The 19064-nt window shown below is 33.4% G+C and overlaps 2 protein-coding genes across 2 annotated transcripts; both read right to left on the bottom strand.

Moving 5' to 3' along the window:
• Positions 1-47: 47 nt before the first annotated feature.
• LOC132191616 (LRR receptor-like serine/threonine-protein kinase EFR) lies at positions 48-1369 on the bottom strand. The gene is made up of 2 exons (XM_059606702.1): positions 204-1369; positions 48-72 (listed from the first exon to the last, which is right to left on the bottom strand). Exons 1-2 carry the CDS (start codon positions 1367-1369, stop codon positions 48-50), a joined length of 1191 nt encoding a protein of 396 aa, XP_059462685.1.
• A 15052-nt stretch (positions 1370-16421) lies between these two features.
• Positions 16422-19058, bottom strand: LOC132191620 (receptor kinase-like protein Xa21). Its single transcript, XM_059606706.1, has 2 exons — positions 17480-19058; positions 16422-16885 (listed from the first exon to the last, which is right to left on the bottom strand). The coding sequence occupies exons 1-2, from the start codon at positions 18786-18788 to the stop codon at positions 16524-16526; spliced, it is 1671 nt and encodes a 556-aa protein (XP_059462689.1). The 5' UTR covers positions 18789-19058; the 3' UTR covers positions 16422-16523.
• Positions 19059-19064: the final 6 nt, after the last annotated feature.

The raw sequence follows: 19064 nt of genomic DNA, 5'->3' as shown, positions 1-19064 counted from the left end.
TGGACAGGACTTCCAAAACTCTACAATTAGAGAAAGATGAAAGGGAATTAAGCTCTTGATCTCCTGGTTCTCCTGTTAGTTGATTCTCATCCAGATTAAGAATTCGAAGATATTTCAATTGTCCAAGACTTTTTGGTATTGGTCCAGAGAGTATGTTTGAACCTAAATCTAATACAACGAGCTTGGAACAATTTGAAAGATACGATGGGATGAGACCACTAAATTTGTTGAGACCAAGAGCGAGACGTCCAAGACTGGGGCAGGAAAATTCAGAATTTGATGGAAGATTGCCATATAGGGAATTACTAACCAAGGAGATTCTTTGTAGAGAGGACATGTTGAAAAGGCTTTGGGGGATTGTCCCTGTGATATAATTATCTGGTAAAAACAATAGTTCCAGATTGGAAAGACGCCATATATCACTCGGAATGCTTCCTTTAATGTTGTTAGTCTCAATGCCAAATTCAGATAACCTCGACAAGTTACTTATGGTAGGAGGTATATTACCAGTTAAGTTGTTAACTCCAAGATATAGCAATTCAAGCTTATCTATACTTCCAAAACTTTCTGGAATACTCCCATAAAATTTATTGTCTATTAGGGATAAGACTACAAGCTCTCTACAGTAGTTCATTTGTGGAGGGAGCTGACCGCTGAATTCATTGGAGGAAAGATAAAGCTCTTGGAGTTCAGGAAAATGGCTGCACAGATCCATTGGAAGAGTTCCTGAGATGTGATTATTTGTAAGAGCAATTGTGGTCAGGGAGGACATGTTAAAGATGACAAGAGGAAATGGACCTGTGAGGCTATTGTCTTCCACCTCCAAGACCTCTAACGATGACAAATTGCCAAGGGTTGATGGAATTGCGCCCGTGAGATGGTTATTCCAAAGGTGTATTACTTGAAGATTCCGACAATTTTGCAAAGTTGGGGGAATACTACCGTTCAATTGGTTGGATGACAACACGAGTCTTTTTAAACGATGTAGGCGACCGATCTCATGGGGTAGAGAACCAAAGAAGGTATTGCAGCATAGATTAAGATAAACCAGGAAAGAGAGGTTACCAATATGTGGAGAAATGGTGCCCTGAAGACCCATGAGGCGAAGGTTCAAAGCTGTGACTCTTTGTCTGCGTCGGCTACATGAGACCCCAATCCAATTGCAGAAGTTTGTAGCTGTGGACCAATTAGCTGCCAAGACAGTTTGGTTTGGACCGGAAGTGAGTTTAGATTTGAAGGCAATGAGAGCTGCTTGATCGGTAAAGCTGGTGGTGGAAGATTGGGCCAAGTACTGAAACATGCATGACTGCACTAACAGAAAAGTCAAGAGCAGGAGAATATTGGAGGGCCTTTCTATTATTAGCTTCATGACTGTATTTGCAACAGAGAGAGAGAGAAGGGATGGAGTTTACAAGAAAAGAAGGCGTAGGGATAAGAATGGGTACTGTTAAGCGACTTTTATAGTGGAAGTGAAGCATTGTATTTTAATCTCATCGCCCAAGAGAAACTTCAATCTCGTTTCATGTCATCCAATAGTCAATGCTCTTAAACAGGTGAAGACATAATTGTTCCCTCAACATTTAGGCAAATCTGAACACTAATTTTCATTCATAATTCTGGTTTAGGGGAATGAGATAGAGTGATACTATATACTACATACTACATTTTTATCATTTTGATTAAACATTTTCACTAATAATTTTGACACATATTTATAAATTTTTATAGATATATATATATTTTTTTTGTGATACACATTATTTGATAAATGACTCGATTTCTGATTTAAATTGTGTTTATCATATTTTTAGTTCGGCTCCTACAATAATAATTATCGGGCTCCTCCACCAACTCTATAACTACTATTCTATTAAGAGCAGTGGCGGAGCCACGTTGGTGGTTGGGGGTGCCGTGGCACCCCCAACGATTTTAAAAAAAAAAAAATTTTCCTTCTCCCTGCTCTGTGGCCACTTGCATGTTGGCGCTCTGATCTTATATACACACCAAGAAAATAAGAAGAAATAGTTAGTAGAAGAAGAACTCAATAATAAAACCTTCATATATATATATATATATATATATATATGAATACAAGTTGCTGCTAGGAGACTGATGGTGAACACAACTGGGAGAGAAGTAGAGTTTTGCATTTTTTTTCATCATTTCGTGGGTGGTCATGAACTGCAAAGTATAGATTTTTGTGTTTTAGGGTGTAAGAATCTGCGTACTTTTTTTATTCTGGAAGTGTTATATTTGTGTTATGATATTGTTTAGCCTCTTTAGGCTTTGATCAAATTAAGAGAAGAATATATCTTAGTAATTATCGAACTAGCATTTTCAGCAATAAAAATTGTTAAAACACGACTTTGACTTTGCAACAAAATTGAGGATGATTTTCTTGCAAATAGTTCATTTCTCTATATTGAAAGGGAAATTGCTGAGAACTTTGATTTAAATTCGATACTTGATGATTTTGTACTTTTAAGAGAACGTAAAGTGCAATTCTAGACACTTTTTTTTTTTTTTTGTATTTCTGTCTTTTTGATATAGTGTCGACATGTTACATTTCTAATATATCAATTTGAGCACATATTTATGAATTTTTATGTATATATTTTTTTTGTGATGCATATATTGTGTAAATTACAAAATTTTTAGGGTGGAAAAAATTTTTAAGACGCCAAAAAAATTTTAGCGGCACCCTCAATATGAATTGTCTGGATCCGCCACTGATTAAGAGGAATGCTAGACATATTTTTAAGTGTTCATCCCTTAACATGATAACACCAAATTATTATTGAACGAAATAATAAATAAAAGTATATTTAACTTGGAAATGATGATTTTTATGAAACATGACAAGGAAGAAGTGGCCAAGTTGTCGAAGAAAGATAAATGGACTCTTGAGCAAGCTTCACTGATTTGTGCATGTATGTTCCCAAATTTCTCTCCTGTCAACATAACCGAAGAAAACGACTCGGTATGACGAGAGAATATTTCTACAAGACATGACACGTATGCCAATTGGAAAAAATGGCCAAGATGTTGATTAACATTAATTGTGATTTAGACTGAAACCTACAGCCTGGTTTTGCCGTGACGGCAGGGATAGAAAATATTGTCGTATCAAATTCTAATGCGAGACTACAATCTTGGCCTTTGGCTCTGTTTCTTGGTCGATCGGCCACCATCACAATAAATTCAATTGGCCTTGGGAGAAGACTCTGAAAATGAGAGTCAACACACGAGGGAGGAAGACCCAAGTCTTCTGAGTAATTTGATTTCATTTGTGTCTTATTAGTATAAACCGAAAGAAAGCAAAGAAACTTGCTTTTGGCGGAATGAAGTCTCAGTTTCGTTCTCATTGTATATATAGGCAAATAGTTACAATTGAAATCAAGTTTGACAAATCCAAACTTGATGCTAACTAGGAGAACTAATACAAAGTTAATTAGGAAAACTAAAACAACTAGCTAAAAGACTTAATACAAAGAGAGATATACTAACTTAAATACAAACATAAGATAAAATCATATCTGATGTGAAGAGATGGAATTGGATTCAAACATTGAATCCAAAACAGAGTCTGCGTAGGAGAAGAACACTGCAGGTGCAGTGCGCTCAAGCTCACTCACTCTCACCTGATTTGTGTTCCTTAACATAAACATATATGGTGGATTTTCAGGTTATTCATGTACAAAGCTTTTGTATATTCAACTGGATTTCTTCGACGAGTTGTCACGTAATGGATATATTGTCATGTCGCTTAAAATTTTTAAATAGAGAAGATCTTATCCTAATTCGAAGGATTAGAAAGATTTTACTCATAATTCAAATGTTAGATTTGGCGCTACTCTATGAAGTTAACTGCCAAGTCTACCACGCTAGAAGTACACAATTTGAGTTCGATTGCAGCAATCAAAAGCTTAATTTTTCTTTTGGTAACGCATAGAATAGAAAATAACATGATTGATCCTAAGAAATAAAATTCGGATTACAGATGAATGGCATGTATGTGAGACACAGTGCCATACACAGGCATGTATGGAAGTTGTGGATTTAGTATTATATATTAATTCTAGAAGGTGAAGGGTGAAAAAGATTTGATTATTCAAGTTAATTAGGATGTTGAGGCCAAGGCTTGGCTTGGGGTATGAAGACCCAAAGGGTGAGATTCATCGGTGGACGATGCATTTACCTCGTCCGGACATAAGTTTTATTCGAATTTACTTTTAAATTTTTTAATTTAATATATGTATATATATAAGTTAGTAAATTAGTCATAACTTTTGTTACAAGTGTCAAAATTACGCATACGACTCTAATCTGAAAAGCTTTTTTTGACATGCACATTGAGTTCATCGAGCTATGCTAGGCAAGCAAGCGTATTTTCAAGCTCCATATCTATATATGGTTTTCAGTTTTCACCTACAAACACCTCGTTTTCTTCCTTACTCTATCTCAAAGCTAGTGTTTTTAAACAGTATTTATGCACTTTTCTAATCCTTATTCTATGCGTTTTATATTCTTGGGCATTAGATTATGTCATTATGAATTTGTACTCCTTGTTCGAATTCAGAAAGTCAACTTTAATATTACGTTAAATCATTATTTACTTAAAAAACTTAAAATTATAAGATTTTAACTGTAGTACCTTCGTTATTTTGCATTCCTCGTCTTCTTAATGCTTAACGGGGATTTTTTTTTCTTCCAACTTGTTCAATCTTACGAAAAAATTAAAAATGTTAGGAGTGCTCCAACTACTAATCAATTAAAGAGAAATATTTTTTTATTTTTTTTATTTTTGCATGCTAACATCCATTTTGCGTACATCTTTTATGAGTTTACATGTTCTGCCCACCCTTAATTGAAAATTAAAGAAAAAAAAAAAAAAAACCAACAGTGAAGAGAGCTTGTCAACTTAGCAGATATGGACGCTAAAATGTAACCCCCAAAAAAAAAGAAAAAAAAAAAAAATCCTGTAGTTAAATTGGAAAGCCAAATTTCTTTCTTAAGTATTTTATTAATTATGAGTTGTCGCATCATTTGTGAAAAAACTAATAATAAAAGTTATACTAGTTTTTAGGCAACATTTTTAGTGGGAAATGTCCTGGTCGATGGTGGCTTTCAAAATCAGGAAGAGACGATAATGTCCCAAGAATGCTCTACTGCAGAGTAACAGTTGTCTACTGTTACAAAAACTGAAGAGATTTCTTAGTCAATCTCCAACGTGTTTATCTGCGACCTTTATTTCTTCTTTGTCATCATCCATTATCTAAGATAATGTCCCAAGGAAGAAGTGGCCAAGTTGGAAGATAAATGGACTCTGGAGCTTCACTAATTTGTGCTTGTATGTTCCCAAATTTCTCTCCCGTCAACATAACCGAAGAAAACGACTCGCTATGATGAGATAATATTTCTAAGAGACATGACAAAGAAAAAAATGACTAACATTAATTGTGATTTAGACTGAAACCTATAGCCTGGTTTTGCCGTGAAGACGGATAGAAAATAATGTGTTGTGCATCTTTGTTTTCTTATGTTTTCTTCCTCTGGGTCACACTTTGATACTCATAATTCATATTTCATATAAATTTGATCATAAGTTTGCTGCTCCCGATCGATCTCCAACTAAACTTTTATTTATTCCATAAAGGATGTTGCTAATTAATTATGTTTATATTGATTTAATTAGATACAATCAATCAGCATAAAAATATCCAATACTATACTTCTACTTCTAAGGTCTTATCATATACTAATGCGAGACTCTGTTTCTTTGTCGATCGACCACCATCACAATAAATTCAATTGACCTTGGGATAAGACTCTGAAAATGAGAGTCAACACACGAGGGAGGAAGACCCAAAGTCTTATGAGTAATTTGATTTGATCTTCATTCATAATTCTATGCCAGGGAAATGAGATAATATAGAAATGAAATAATTTTACGAATTTTCATTCATAATTCTTGTCGATATATGAACGCCACAAATATGTTCTTGATGGAATAATAGGCAAGGACGTCGAATGTCCACAGGTATGATATATAGACAATATTGATCTCAATGAGAAGCATAAGGAGAAAAAGGAAGATATATAAAAGGCTCAAGAGAAAGATGTTTAGAAAATTTCAAGCCAGTTATTTAAACATGAAAAAGTCATACATGCATAAAACATACCACTTTAAGCACTTTAAGAAATTAAAAGGACAAACCCTATAAAACCCAGGTAAAATGCATCAGACTATCAGGCACCCATATTTTTGTTTTCAAAAAGTTTCACTTGAATTTTTTTAAGCTTGGCAAGCACATATTTGATATCGACCATTTCATCTGGTAACTCATTAGAAGTTAGAACACATTAAGCCTAATTCCATGATGGATGAAAGAACACTTTACATGACAGTTATATCTCTTTTATTTTCTGTTCTCAATAAACCCTCATCCACAACTTTCATCATTCTGTCAGGATGTGATGCGTTTATCTATTGTCTTAATCTATTTCACACCTTCTATTTCTAATGGTAACTAATCTTTTTTTAATAGATTAGATAATCCACGAACCAAAGGAGAATTAATTATTTTGGTGACTTTGGTGGCACCAAGAGAAACTTGGCCATAGTTCATAGTTCCAGGGCGCACAAGACTTTACTTTCCATCTATTTAATTAACTGGAGACTGAAAGGAAAAAATGGCCAAGATGTTGACTTAATTAACATTAATTGTGATTTAGACTCAAACCTACCACCTGGTTTTGCCGTACGTGAAGGCCGGCCGGGTAGATAATGTTGTGTTGTGCATCTTTGTTTACTTTTTATGTTTTCTTCCTTTGGGTCACACTTTGATACTCACAATTCATTCATATAAATTTGATCATAAGTGATCTCCAACTAAACTTTGGCTTAATATTTGTTAAATTATCAGTTATCCTATAAACTTAAGCTGATATTAAGAAGTAAATTTAATAATTTAATCATCACTTAACACTTTCCCTTACATGTAGGCTCAAACTTTCTTTTAATAGATAAGAACCAACACGTGAAATATTTAATTAAAGTAGAAAGTAAATGACATAGTCAAGGTTCGATCACAGGACTTTTGACTTTGATACCATGTTAAATTACTACTCTTATCAACTTAAATTTAATAATTTAATCAACACTTAACAATATTAATTCCATGATAATGCTAATTAAGTATGACTATATTAATTTAAGATACAATCAATCAGCATAAAAGGTAGTTATTCCAGCTAAGACCTTTTATATATACTAGTATTTGTCGCCTAATTTGATTTGTGTCTGATTAGAATAAAGATGGTGGATTCACGGTTCATATTATTGATATACAATATTATTGCTTTCGAATATTCAACTTGAATAATTGGTGAAGTCACGTGGGTTCCAAAATTTCTCTCCACTCAAAATAAACAAGAAAACAACTACTTCTTGTCTTGTTGAAGGAAGATTTAGTCATACCATAATAGCAATAGTATTAGCTAGATTTGGTCATAGTTTTCGCTGGTGCTATAATTAATAACAATATATAATAATATAGCTGACCACGATGTTGATGATTAATTGATTATGATAACCATGGCCGGCCGCCTAAGCCTGGCCCCAATGGAAATTCTGAAATTGACTAATTAATATATACCCTTTAGCTCAGCAATTAATTTTAACTACCTCAGTCCGGTACGTACATTGGATTAGTTCCTTTGGGCACAGTCCGGATGAGTATGTGTACCAATCTTGGATCACTTTGCAGTTTTATTTAGGTTATATTAATTAATAAATGAGTATTTAATTTTAAGAGTAGTTAAAGGGTGGTGTTTTTGTAATTCGATAAATAAATGAGACTCGAGATTATTAATCTATTTAGGCTATGGTTAGGGTATGATTATTAATCTATTTAATGGTTTGACCAAAAGTCGATCACATTAGGATTATAGTTTAGTTAGTGATCGAATCTATTTGAGTGTGCTTTTATATTCCAATGAAGAAGGACAAAAATTTTATGATTAAAATTAGAGTTTAATAAGTGAGTCTATTTAAGTATTCTGTTGTACTCCAATTATAAAGACATAACAAAATTTAATGAATAAACAACAATTTTGAAGTGAAACCCCTCTTCTTTTCGGTGGTAAGCTAGCCTCCACCAGTTGCATGTTGGCCAATAATAATCTATATAGTTCAACTTAAACCAAATAAAAACAACAATACACGAAACTCAAAAACAAAAGACAAAGGACAGAATTAAAATTCAGTTGTGTTGGAAGCAAGTGATTGCACTCTAGCTAATTATGAGAATATATAACCAAGTTGGCCAACACAATGCTACAAATAATTTGCAAGTAATACAACCCTCTTTTACAATTTGCCAACAAGTGTCTGTATATGATAAATTTGCCACTTCCATAAATTTGCCAACAAGTGTCTGTATATGTTTGTATAAGAGGATCATCGTCAGTCTATTTTGGACTGAAAAATATTTAGTTAATGGTCAGAATTACTTTAAAGAGATCCTGGGGCCATAAATAGGATATCTGTCCTATTAATAAAAAAATAATAATAAAATATTATAATAACCATGGCTGGCCGCCTAAGCCCGGCTCCAATGGAAATACTGAAATTGATTAATTAATTAATAGCTTTTAGCTGAGCAATTAATTCTAACTATGTGTAGATGAGTATGTGTACCAATCTTATCAGTTGGATCTCTTGCAGTTTTATTTAGGTTTTTTTTTTTTTTTTAATTGATTTTTATTTAGGTTCTATTAATTAATTAGTAAATGAGTACTTAATTTTAAGAGTTAAAGGGTGTTGTTTTTGTGATTCAATTAATGAGACTCGAGATAATTTATGTCTCCTAGTTTTATTCAGGTTCTATTAATTAATGGAGACGCTAATATTTAATTTTATGTTTTGTTTAATTTCAAGCGTTAAGGGTGATATGGTTAGGGTTTGATTATTAATCTATTTAATAGGTTGACCAAAAGTCAATCAAATTAGGATTAGAGTTTAGTTAGTGATCGAATCTATTTAAGTGTTTTATACTCAACGAAGAAAGACAAAAATTTGATGATTAAGATTAGAGTTTAATAAGTGAGTCTATTTAAGTATTCTTTTGTACTCCACCAGTTGTTGGCCAATAATAGTTTATAGGGTAAAGTCCACATACCCCCCTCAAACTACCACCCAATTGACAATGTCCCCCCCAAACTTTCAATTGTGACAATGTTCCCTCCAAACTACCAAAACATTGTCAATGTCCCCCCTAAGACTAGCAATAAGACAAAAATGCCCCTATAGATTTTTCAATAAGACAAAAATATCCCTATAAATTAAAAAAAAAAAAATTGATTTTTTTAAAAAATGAAAAATTTTAATTTAAAAAAAAAAAATTTAAACAATTTTTTTTTAAACGTAATTTTTTTTTTTAAAAAAAAAAAAACTATTTTTTTTATTTAGTTTTAAAAAACAAAAAATTTCATTTTATTAAGCGATTTTTTTTTTAAACGTAAATTTTTATTTAAATAAAATTATAAAACAAAAATAAAATAAAAAAACGAAAATTCTCATTTTTTTTTTTAAAAAAAAAAATCGAAATTTTTTAAATTTTTTTCTTATAAAATTGATTTTAAAAAAGAAAAAATTGGCCAAGATTGGATTTTTTTTTTTTTTGTTAGTTTTAGGTTTTTCTAGAAGTTTTAGTATTTTTGTTTATATTTTACTAAGGGTAATTTCGTCATTGGGAGGAACATTGACAATTTTTGGTAGTTTGGGAGGGACATTGTCACAATTGAAAGTTTAGGGGGGACATTGTCAATTGAGTGGTAGTTTGAGGGGGTTATGTGGACTTTTCCCTAGTTTATATGGGTGAAGATAAAGAGCACGCCGGCAATTCTTTTTTTTATTTTTTATTAAAATATTTTTTTAAAAAATGTTTTATGAAGCACGCCAGCATGCGCTGAATCACGGCTCTAGTCTATATAGTTCAACTTAAACCAAATAAAAAAAACAGAACATGAAACACAAAAACAAAAGACAAAAAACAAAGGACAAAATCAAAAGTCCAACCAACCCCCTTTAACCGTCAGCATAACCGAAGACAAGGAAGAAGTGGCCAAATTTGATGAATAAACAACATAACTACTATTCTTTTGTATTCCAATTATAATGACATAAAAAAATTTGATAAATAAACGACCGGCTTTTGAAGTGAAACCCCTCTTCTTTTCGGTGGTAAGCTAGCCTCCACCAGTTGCATGTTGGCCAATAATAGTCTAGTTCAACTTAAACCAAATAAAAACAACAAAACACGAAACACAAAAACAAAAGACAAAGGACAGAATCAAAAGTCCAGTCAACTGACTCAACTCCCTTTTGACCCGAAAATATTCTTAAGTCGCACAAAGAAAAAAAGAAAAAGAAAAAGATGTGTGTCTCCCCTTTTCCCATTTGTATCGCATAGGGAAAAAAACTCAGGATGAGTCGGGTGGTTGTGTTGGAAGCAAGTGATTTTACTCTAGCTAATTATGAGAATATATAACCAAGTTGGCCAACACAATGCTACAAATAGTTTGCAAGTAATACAACCCACTTTTACAATTTGCCGACAAGTGTCTGTATATGATAAATTTGCCATTTCCATAAAAGATAAATTCCAATAACCCCAGTTGGGGCTGGGGTGGCTTGGGTCACCCTAGACTGGCCGGCCTGGGTGGTCGAAGCCACCCCCATGGCCTCAAAGGCAAGATCTTAAACAAACAAACAAACAAACAAAAAAGAATTGTTTTAGCCCTTGGGGGTGGCCGGATCACCCCCAATGGTATATATATATATAGTTTGGGTTTAGGGGGTGGCCAGACCACCCCCAAGTGCCATGGGGTGGTCCGGCCACCTCCTATGGCCAAGATGGGGTGGCCAGTCACCCCTTATTTTTTTATTAATTTGTTTATTATTTTTTTTAATCTGAATTTTTTTTATTTTTTATTTTTTTTATTTTGGTAGTGGGATAGATGTACTATTTGTGGCTGTAAGATTTCTAAGAATAAATTCCAATCACGAACTGGATATTCTCCAGTCTATTATGATCTAAAGAGGATCCTATTCCGAAAAATTGGGCCACACAAGACTTTACTTTTCTTCTATATAACAGGAAATTGAAACGAAAAAATGGCCAAGATGTTGACTTAATTAACATTAATTGTGATTTTAATAATGTGTTGTGCATCTTTGTTTTCTTTTTACGTTTTCTTCCTCTGGGTCACACTTTGATACTCATAATTCATTCATATAAATTTTGGATCTCCAACTAAACTTTGGCTTAATATTGCATGATGATGATGCTAATTAATTATGATTATATTAATTTAAGATACAATCAATCAGCATAAAAGATTAAAAGTAGTTATTCTAAGATCTTTTATATATACTAGTATTTGTCGCCCAATTTGATTTGTGTCTAATTAGTATAAACATGGTGGATTCACGGTTCATATTATTGATATACCATATTGCTTTTGAATATTCAACTTGAATAATTAGCGAAGTGACGTGCCGTTCTAAAATTTCTCTCCTCTCAAAATAAAGAACAAAACAGCGCTGGCTAGTCGCTGACTCGCTACGACAAGAGATTTGTACGAAAAATGACAAGGAAAAAGTGGCCAAGTACTTGTTGTCTTGTTGAAGGAAGATTTGGTCATACTATAATAACAACAATAGCATTAGATTTGGTCATGTATAGTTTTCGCTGGTGCTATAATAACCAATAAGAATAACTATGTATAATGCTGGTTAAGCCGACCACGATGTTGCTGATTATGATAACCATGGCTGGCCGCCTAAGCCCGGCCCCAATGGAAATACTGAAATTGATTAATTAATTAATAGCCTTTAGCTTAGCATTTAATTCTAACTATGTGTAGATGAGTATGTGTGCCAATCTTATCAGTTTGATCTCTTGCAGTTTTATTTAAGTTTTTTTTTTTAATTGATTTTTATTTAGGTTTTATTAATTAATTAGTAAATGAGTATTTAATTTTAAGAGTTAAAGGGTGTTGTTTTTGTGATTCAATTAATGAGACTAGATATAATTTATAAATGTCTCCTAGTTTTATTCAGGTTCTATTAATTAATTGAGATGCTAATATTTAATTTTATGTTTTGTTTAATTTCAAGAGTTAAGGGTGATATGGTTAGGGTTTGATTATTAATCTATTTAATGGGTTGGCCAAAAGTCAATCAAATTAAGATTAGAGTTTAGTTAGTGATGGAATCTATTTAAGTGTTTTATACTCCAACCAAGAAAGACAAAAATTTGATGATTAAGATTAGAGTTTAATAAGTGAGTCTATTTAAGTATTCTTTTGTACTCCACCAGTTGTTGGCCAATAATAGTATATATGGGTGAAGATAAAGAGCACGCCAGCAATTCTTTTTTTTTTTTTTTTAATTTATTAAAATATTTAAAAAAAAAAATGTTGTGTCTGGCGTGCTTAGCCCGCCGGCGTGCGCTGAATCATGACCCTAGTCTATATAGTTCAACTTAAACCAAATAAAAAAAACAGAACACGAAACACAAAAACAAAAGACAAAAAACAAAGGACAAAATCAAAAGTCCAATCAACTCCCCCTTTAACCGTCAGCATAACCGAAGACAAGGAAGAAGTGGCCAAATTTGATGAATAAACAACATAACCACTATTCTTTTGTACTCCAATTATAATGACATAAAAAAATTTGATAAATAAACAACCGGCTTTTGAAGTGAAACCCCTCTTCTTTACGGTGGTAAGCTAGACTCCACCAGTTGTTGGCCAATAATAGTCTAGTTCAACTTAAGCCAAATAAAAACAACAAAAGACAAAGGACAGAATCAAAAGTCCAGTCAACTGACTCAACTCCCTTTTGACCCGAAAATATTCTTAATTCACACAAAGAAAAAAAGAAAAAGAAAAAGATGTGTGTCTCCCCTTTTCCCATTTGTATCGCATAGGGAAAAAAATTCAGGACGAGTCGGGCGGTTGTGTTGGAAGCAAGTGATTACACTCTAGCTAATTATGAGAATATATAACCAAGTTGGCCAACACAATGCTACAAATAGTTTGCAAGTAATACAACCCTCTTTTACAATTTGTCAACAAGTGTCCGTATATGATAAATTTGCCATTTTCATAAAAGATAAATTCCAATAACCCCAATTGGGGGGCTGGGGTGGCTTGGGCCACCCTAGGTAGGCTTGACTGGAATTGGTGAAGCCCTGTGGCCCAAAGGCACAGATCAAGAAAAAAAAAAAAAAAATTGTTTTAGCCCATGGGGGTGGCCGGATCACCCCCAATGGTATATATATAATCGGTTATAATCGTTTTTTAAAAAATGGGCTTTTAAGCTTTTTAAGTGTTTTGAACTTTTAATTTATTATTTTTGTCATATTTTAAGGGTTTTGGGCCAAAAAGTTTCAAAAAAGATGAAAAAAACATGGCCCAATAAATTGTAGCCCAAAAACATAACATAGCTCAAATCCATTAATCCAAATTCAAATGAAAAAAAAAAAAAATTAAAGACAAAAAAGACAACAAGTCTGGATATTACAAAATCTGGAAAACCAATAACCGACAAATCCCAAATCTGGATATTACTGGAAAACCAATAACCGACAAACCCCAAATCTGGATATTACAAATCTGGGAAAAATAAAAGCTCAAATCTGGAAAAGCAGAGCAAGAAAGTAAGTAAACCGCCAATAACTCAACAAGTCTGATGTTTTATTTAATAGTTTATTAATATAAATATTTAATATTAATATTTATATTATTATATACAGGGGTGGGCAAAACCCGCCCAAATTCGTCCCGCCCCGCCCCGTCCCACCCGGTTTTTTCTCAATAAAATTGCGGATTCGGGTTTTGTTTTGATATCCGGCCGGGGCAGGTCGAACTGCGGGCAAGAGATTTTAAAATACCCCGGGTACCCGCCCGCCCCGTATACCCAAAAAAAACCTTAAAATCCTTGATTCTTTCTTTCCTCACACAATTTCTCTCTTTCTTTCCTAACGCAATCACGCTGTTTCTTCACTCAACCTAGCGGCGCCTCATTCTCCAGCCTCCACGAACCATAGCTCCACCTCCAGTGCTCCACGCCTGACCACGTCCAGGTTCCTCTCTCTCTCAATCTCCTTCATTCTCTTTATCTGAAGATGTGCTTTGTTTTGAGCAAGCTTATTTCAATTTGATGGGGGGAATGATTTGACCTTACGATTGTATACAAATCTGCTTGTAGATGGTTAAAAGCTTCTAACCTGTACCCTTTAGAAGGAGTTGGATGCTTTTATGTTACTCGTTCTTTTCTTCCTTTTCTTGCTTTTGCCTTTTTTCTTTTATCTACTTCTCTCTGGAGAATGATTGAAGGGGTTGCTCTCACTTTTGCATAAGAAAGACCCAGAAATCCGCCCCGTACAATTCGAGACCCGGCGGATACTGTTCATTACAGCCGGGTCACGGGTGTTATTTAAAATACCCGCTAGGTGCGGTTTGGGTATAAGAAAACCTCCAAACCCGCCCCAATCCGACCTGTGCCCATCCCTAATTATATATATATAGTCGGTCGGTTATAACCCCATTCCCTAACCCCTAAAATCACTAATCGCAACCGACTTAGTCGGTTAGCGATTTTTAATAACCGACTACGAAATCAGTAATCTATTATCGGTTATAATCGGTTATCGGTTGGTAGGTAGGTTATAACCGACCCACATGAACACCCCTATTGATTTTATCAATCAAATGGCTGAAAATGGTTCTCTGAAGTCCTTCTAATCCAATATATTATTATTATTATTATTATTATTAATCAAGTCAACTTTCTTGATTATGGAAGTTTGTTTCATGTTTTTCACCCAAGTATCTGGAAAACAAAAAAAATTAAGGGTGAAAACCCTGTTCCGGTTTTCGGCTATTAGCCAAAAGGTTAACCGGTTATACAATAACGGCCGATTCCTGTTGGTATCCGGTTATCCGAACTGGGTAACCGGTTTTTTTAATTTTTTTGCATTTTGGGCTTATTTTAGGTATTTGGCCTAATTTTTGGACTTAATTTAACTATCTTGTGTCCTTTAAAAAAAAAAAAAAAACAATTAGCTTTAAAATGTCCTAAAATTTCATTTTAAAAGCTTACATAATACATGAGATTAAACTACGTCTACATAGACTACATATATGTTATATCAACTGATTCAACTACAAATCTTATCTACATTGAAGAAATGAAGAAGATAAGAGAACTAGAGAAGTGTTTTACGATTTTTGTGAACCCTAGACTAAAATAATAATAATAAATATACTAAATTCAAAAAAATATATATATATATATATATATATATATATATATATATACCCGGTTACCCGGTTATAACCGGGTATTTAAAACCTCCAAAACTAGTAACCGGAACCGGGCACTTCAGTTACCGATTTTTCCCAACCGGTTTCCCGGTTCTGGTTCCGATTTTCCTTTTTTTTTTTTTTTTTTACACTCCTAAAAAAATACCACCAAAGGTTAAAATATTGGTTAGAATATTGGTCGCAGGCGGTGAAGATTGTCATATATATATATATATATGAAAATATTTGGCTTTGGTCCTGGGCAATTCATATTTTATGGAGTATTATGTACACTATTAAGTGATGGTTCACATTAATAATACCGGTTGATATGATAAGTGTTATGTGAAGTGTGAACAATCACAATATAAATTGATTCGTTCGTAACTTTTATGATAATTATTATACAACTTTTGATATGTCGCTATCTAATTGAAGACATATCAACCATTAAAAAATAAAATATATATTCTACATGATCATTATTTTGCATTCCCCGTCCTAATGCTTAACAAGGAGTTTTTTGTTTTTTTTTTTGTCATTTTCTCCTGACAATTTTAGTGAATCTAGAGAGGAAAAAATTGAAGGGCAGGCCTCGGGTAATACCGTAAAAGCATATAGTTTCATTATCCCGCTTGTTAAAGTCCAAACTTTCATGTAATTAGTCAGCTTTTTATTTTGTTTTGATTATAGAAAGGAAAACCAACCTGCTATCTCTCTTTACTCTTTAGTTTTAATTTTTGAATGGTTAAAATAATCCTTCACTTATTTGAAAATTGAATTTATATGCCCTGGCTTGAGTGTTGCTTTAAGTATTTTCTTTCGTCATTCCATAGTTTTCATAATTAATGGAATAGAGACATGAAGTGAAACAATAAAATCGATCTGCAAGATTTTTTTGGCGTTTGAGATTATATTAGTTTAGTATCCGTGATGCATAAAGAATCATCCTCGAGTAAATTTTATATATCTCAACAAGAAGTAGAAGGAGAAAAAAAAATGAGAAATGGTTCAAGAGGAAGATGTTAGAAAATCCCAAAGCATTTATTTAAACATGGAAAGTCATACAAACATAAAACATACCACTTGTAAGTACTTTAAGAAATTAAAAGACAAACCCGATATAACCCAGATAAAATATATCAAACACCATCATTTCTGTTTTCAAAAAGTTTCACTTGGATTTTTTTAAGCTTGACAAGCACATCTTTGATATCAACTCTTTCATCTGGTAACTCTTCAGAACACTTCAAACCTAATTCAATGATGGATGAAAGAACACTCTGCATGACAGTTGCATTTTGTCCATTTTCTGTTCTCATTAAACCGTCATCCACAACCTCCAGTATTTTGTCGGAAAGTGATGCGTTTATCCATTGCCTTAAGGTCAATTCTTCTACAAACATGTCGTCGGTAGGTTTCTTCCTTGTGATCATCTCCAACAATATTATACCGTAGCTATAAACATCGCCTTTAATGGAGACTTTTCCTTCCAAGCCATACTCTATCCAATACTCACAATTTTGCAAACGGCCTTTTAGTTAGTAATTCAAACCAAAAAAAAAAAGGAAGTTTTTCACATATTTTAACCAAAAAAGCAAAAAATATGCGCACACGCTCGCGCGCACACATATATATATATATATGCATTCATTGTACACATATATTAACCATGTGTGTGAATGTTGTGTGTGTTATTAGTGGTCATAAAATGGGTATGGGGTGGGCATAAAACAAGGCAAACCATAATCATGGTCGCATTTTAGAATTACTTCATATTAACCTAGTGATCAAGAAGCATATAACCTAATTGTCTTTAATACAAATAGTTATTTTAATATATTTTAGAATAATTAACAATCGATGCATAAGACTTAAAAGGAATAAATAGGTACTTATCTATTGACTAAGCAATTATAGTTTGTGTAATTTTTATTGTTAATGCATATTCATATGAATATAAGGCCTATATAAAATAGATTTATGGAAAATTGGCATGTACATTGGTATTCTTGAAACTAGCAATTATTGTTGTTCTTGATATTAGCACTATTGATAGCCTCGTAGCAATAAAATAAGTAGAGGTGAATGCATGTACCTGGTGCAATATAGCCAAGTGTACCAAGAGTTTTGGTTTGTGTAGCATCCTTGTTTTCGACCAAAATCTTTGCAATGCCAAAGTCACTCACGTGTGCAATCATGTCCTCGTCTAGAAGGATATTGGTAGGCTTTAAATCACAGTGAACCACAGATTCTGATTGACCGTGGTGGAGATAGTCCAACGCTGACGCAACGTCAATCATAATGTTTACTCTTTGAAGAAGAGTCAAGGAGTAGTTATAAGAGTATAACCACCTTTCGAGGCTGCCGTTCGACATGTATTGCAATATTAAAGCTCTGAACTCCGGGTTAGAGCATGTACTTATGACTTTAACAAGATTCCTATGTCGGATTGTTCGTAAGACCTTGCATTCTGCATCAAAACTTTTGAAAGCACCGGCTAATTGCAAATTTAGAACTTTAATAGCAACAATAGTCCCGTCAAGGAGCATGCCTTTATACACAGAACCAAAACCTCCAACTCCAAGCAAGTTACTTTCACAAAAGTTGTTTGTCCCTTGGCAAAGCTCTTGATATGATATCATTCTAAACTCCAATACATGCAATGTATTAAATAAACTTGGAAGCTGTATTTTACTTTCTCGATGTCTTCTCAACACATAAACTAATGCTAGACATACTATAATTGAAGCAATAGCAGGAAGAAAATATTTGAGTAGACTTTGTTTCACCTTAGATCCTTTGGAGCTTGGGCTTGGACAAGGTAGAACTTCAAAAATTGGATTCCCACAAAGTGCTTTGTTTCCTAAAAATGATTTTGCTGTGAAGTTTGCAAAAGACCCTCTAGATGGTATTTCTCCTGATAGCTTGTTGAAAGACACATTCAAATACGTGAGATATGGAAGTGCTTCAAGAGACTTAGGAATTACACCAGAGAGATTATTATATGAGAGGTTTAACACATCTAATCCTTTCAAGTCTCCAAAAGATTGTGGAATGTCTCCTTGAAATGAGTTCCTTGATAAATCAAGATAACTTAGGCTTTCAAATGCTCCAATGATGCTTGGAATATTTCCAGTAATTTGGTTCTGAGATATATCAACGTGTTCAATGACATCCATTTTTTTCATGTTTGGAGACAAATTTCCACTGAGAAAATTCGATGAGAGACCCAAAAACAATAGATTCTTAAGGCTCCATAAATTTAATGGTATTGATGATTCCAGCCTATTAGACCTCAGAAATAGCTTTTGCAGAAGATTGAGGTTTGAAATGCAATTTGGGATTGATCCCGAGATTTTGTTATTTGAGAGATATAACTCACCTAAGTTCTTTAACTGACACATGTCTTTTGGAATGAATCCCTCAATTTTGTTACCATAAAGGTATAATCTTTGTAACCCTTCCAATCCCCCAATTGTGGGTGGTATGTTTCCAGTCAAATTGTTATTGCCCAAACCAAGCGTGGTCAAGCCTTTCAAGGAACCGATTCCGACAGGAATATGACCCTTTATTTGAGATTCAAATGCATAAATATTTCTAAAGGAGGTTGAAAAGTTCCCAATGGAATCTGGAAGACTAATATCCAAGGGATTAATGGATATTGATAGTGTTTCCAAAAA

This window comes from Corylus avellana, chromosome ca9 (assembly GCF_901000735.1).
Source record: "Corylus avellana chromosome ca9, CavTom2PMs-1.0".
In the NCBI taxonomy this organism is placed as follows: Eukaryota; Viridiplantae; Streptophyta; class Magnoliopsida; order Fagales; family Betulaceae; genus Corylus; species Corylus avellana.
Note: the sequence above shows the minus strand (reverse complement) of the source record. Positions and strands in the feature narration are given on the sequence as shown.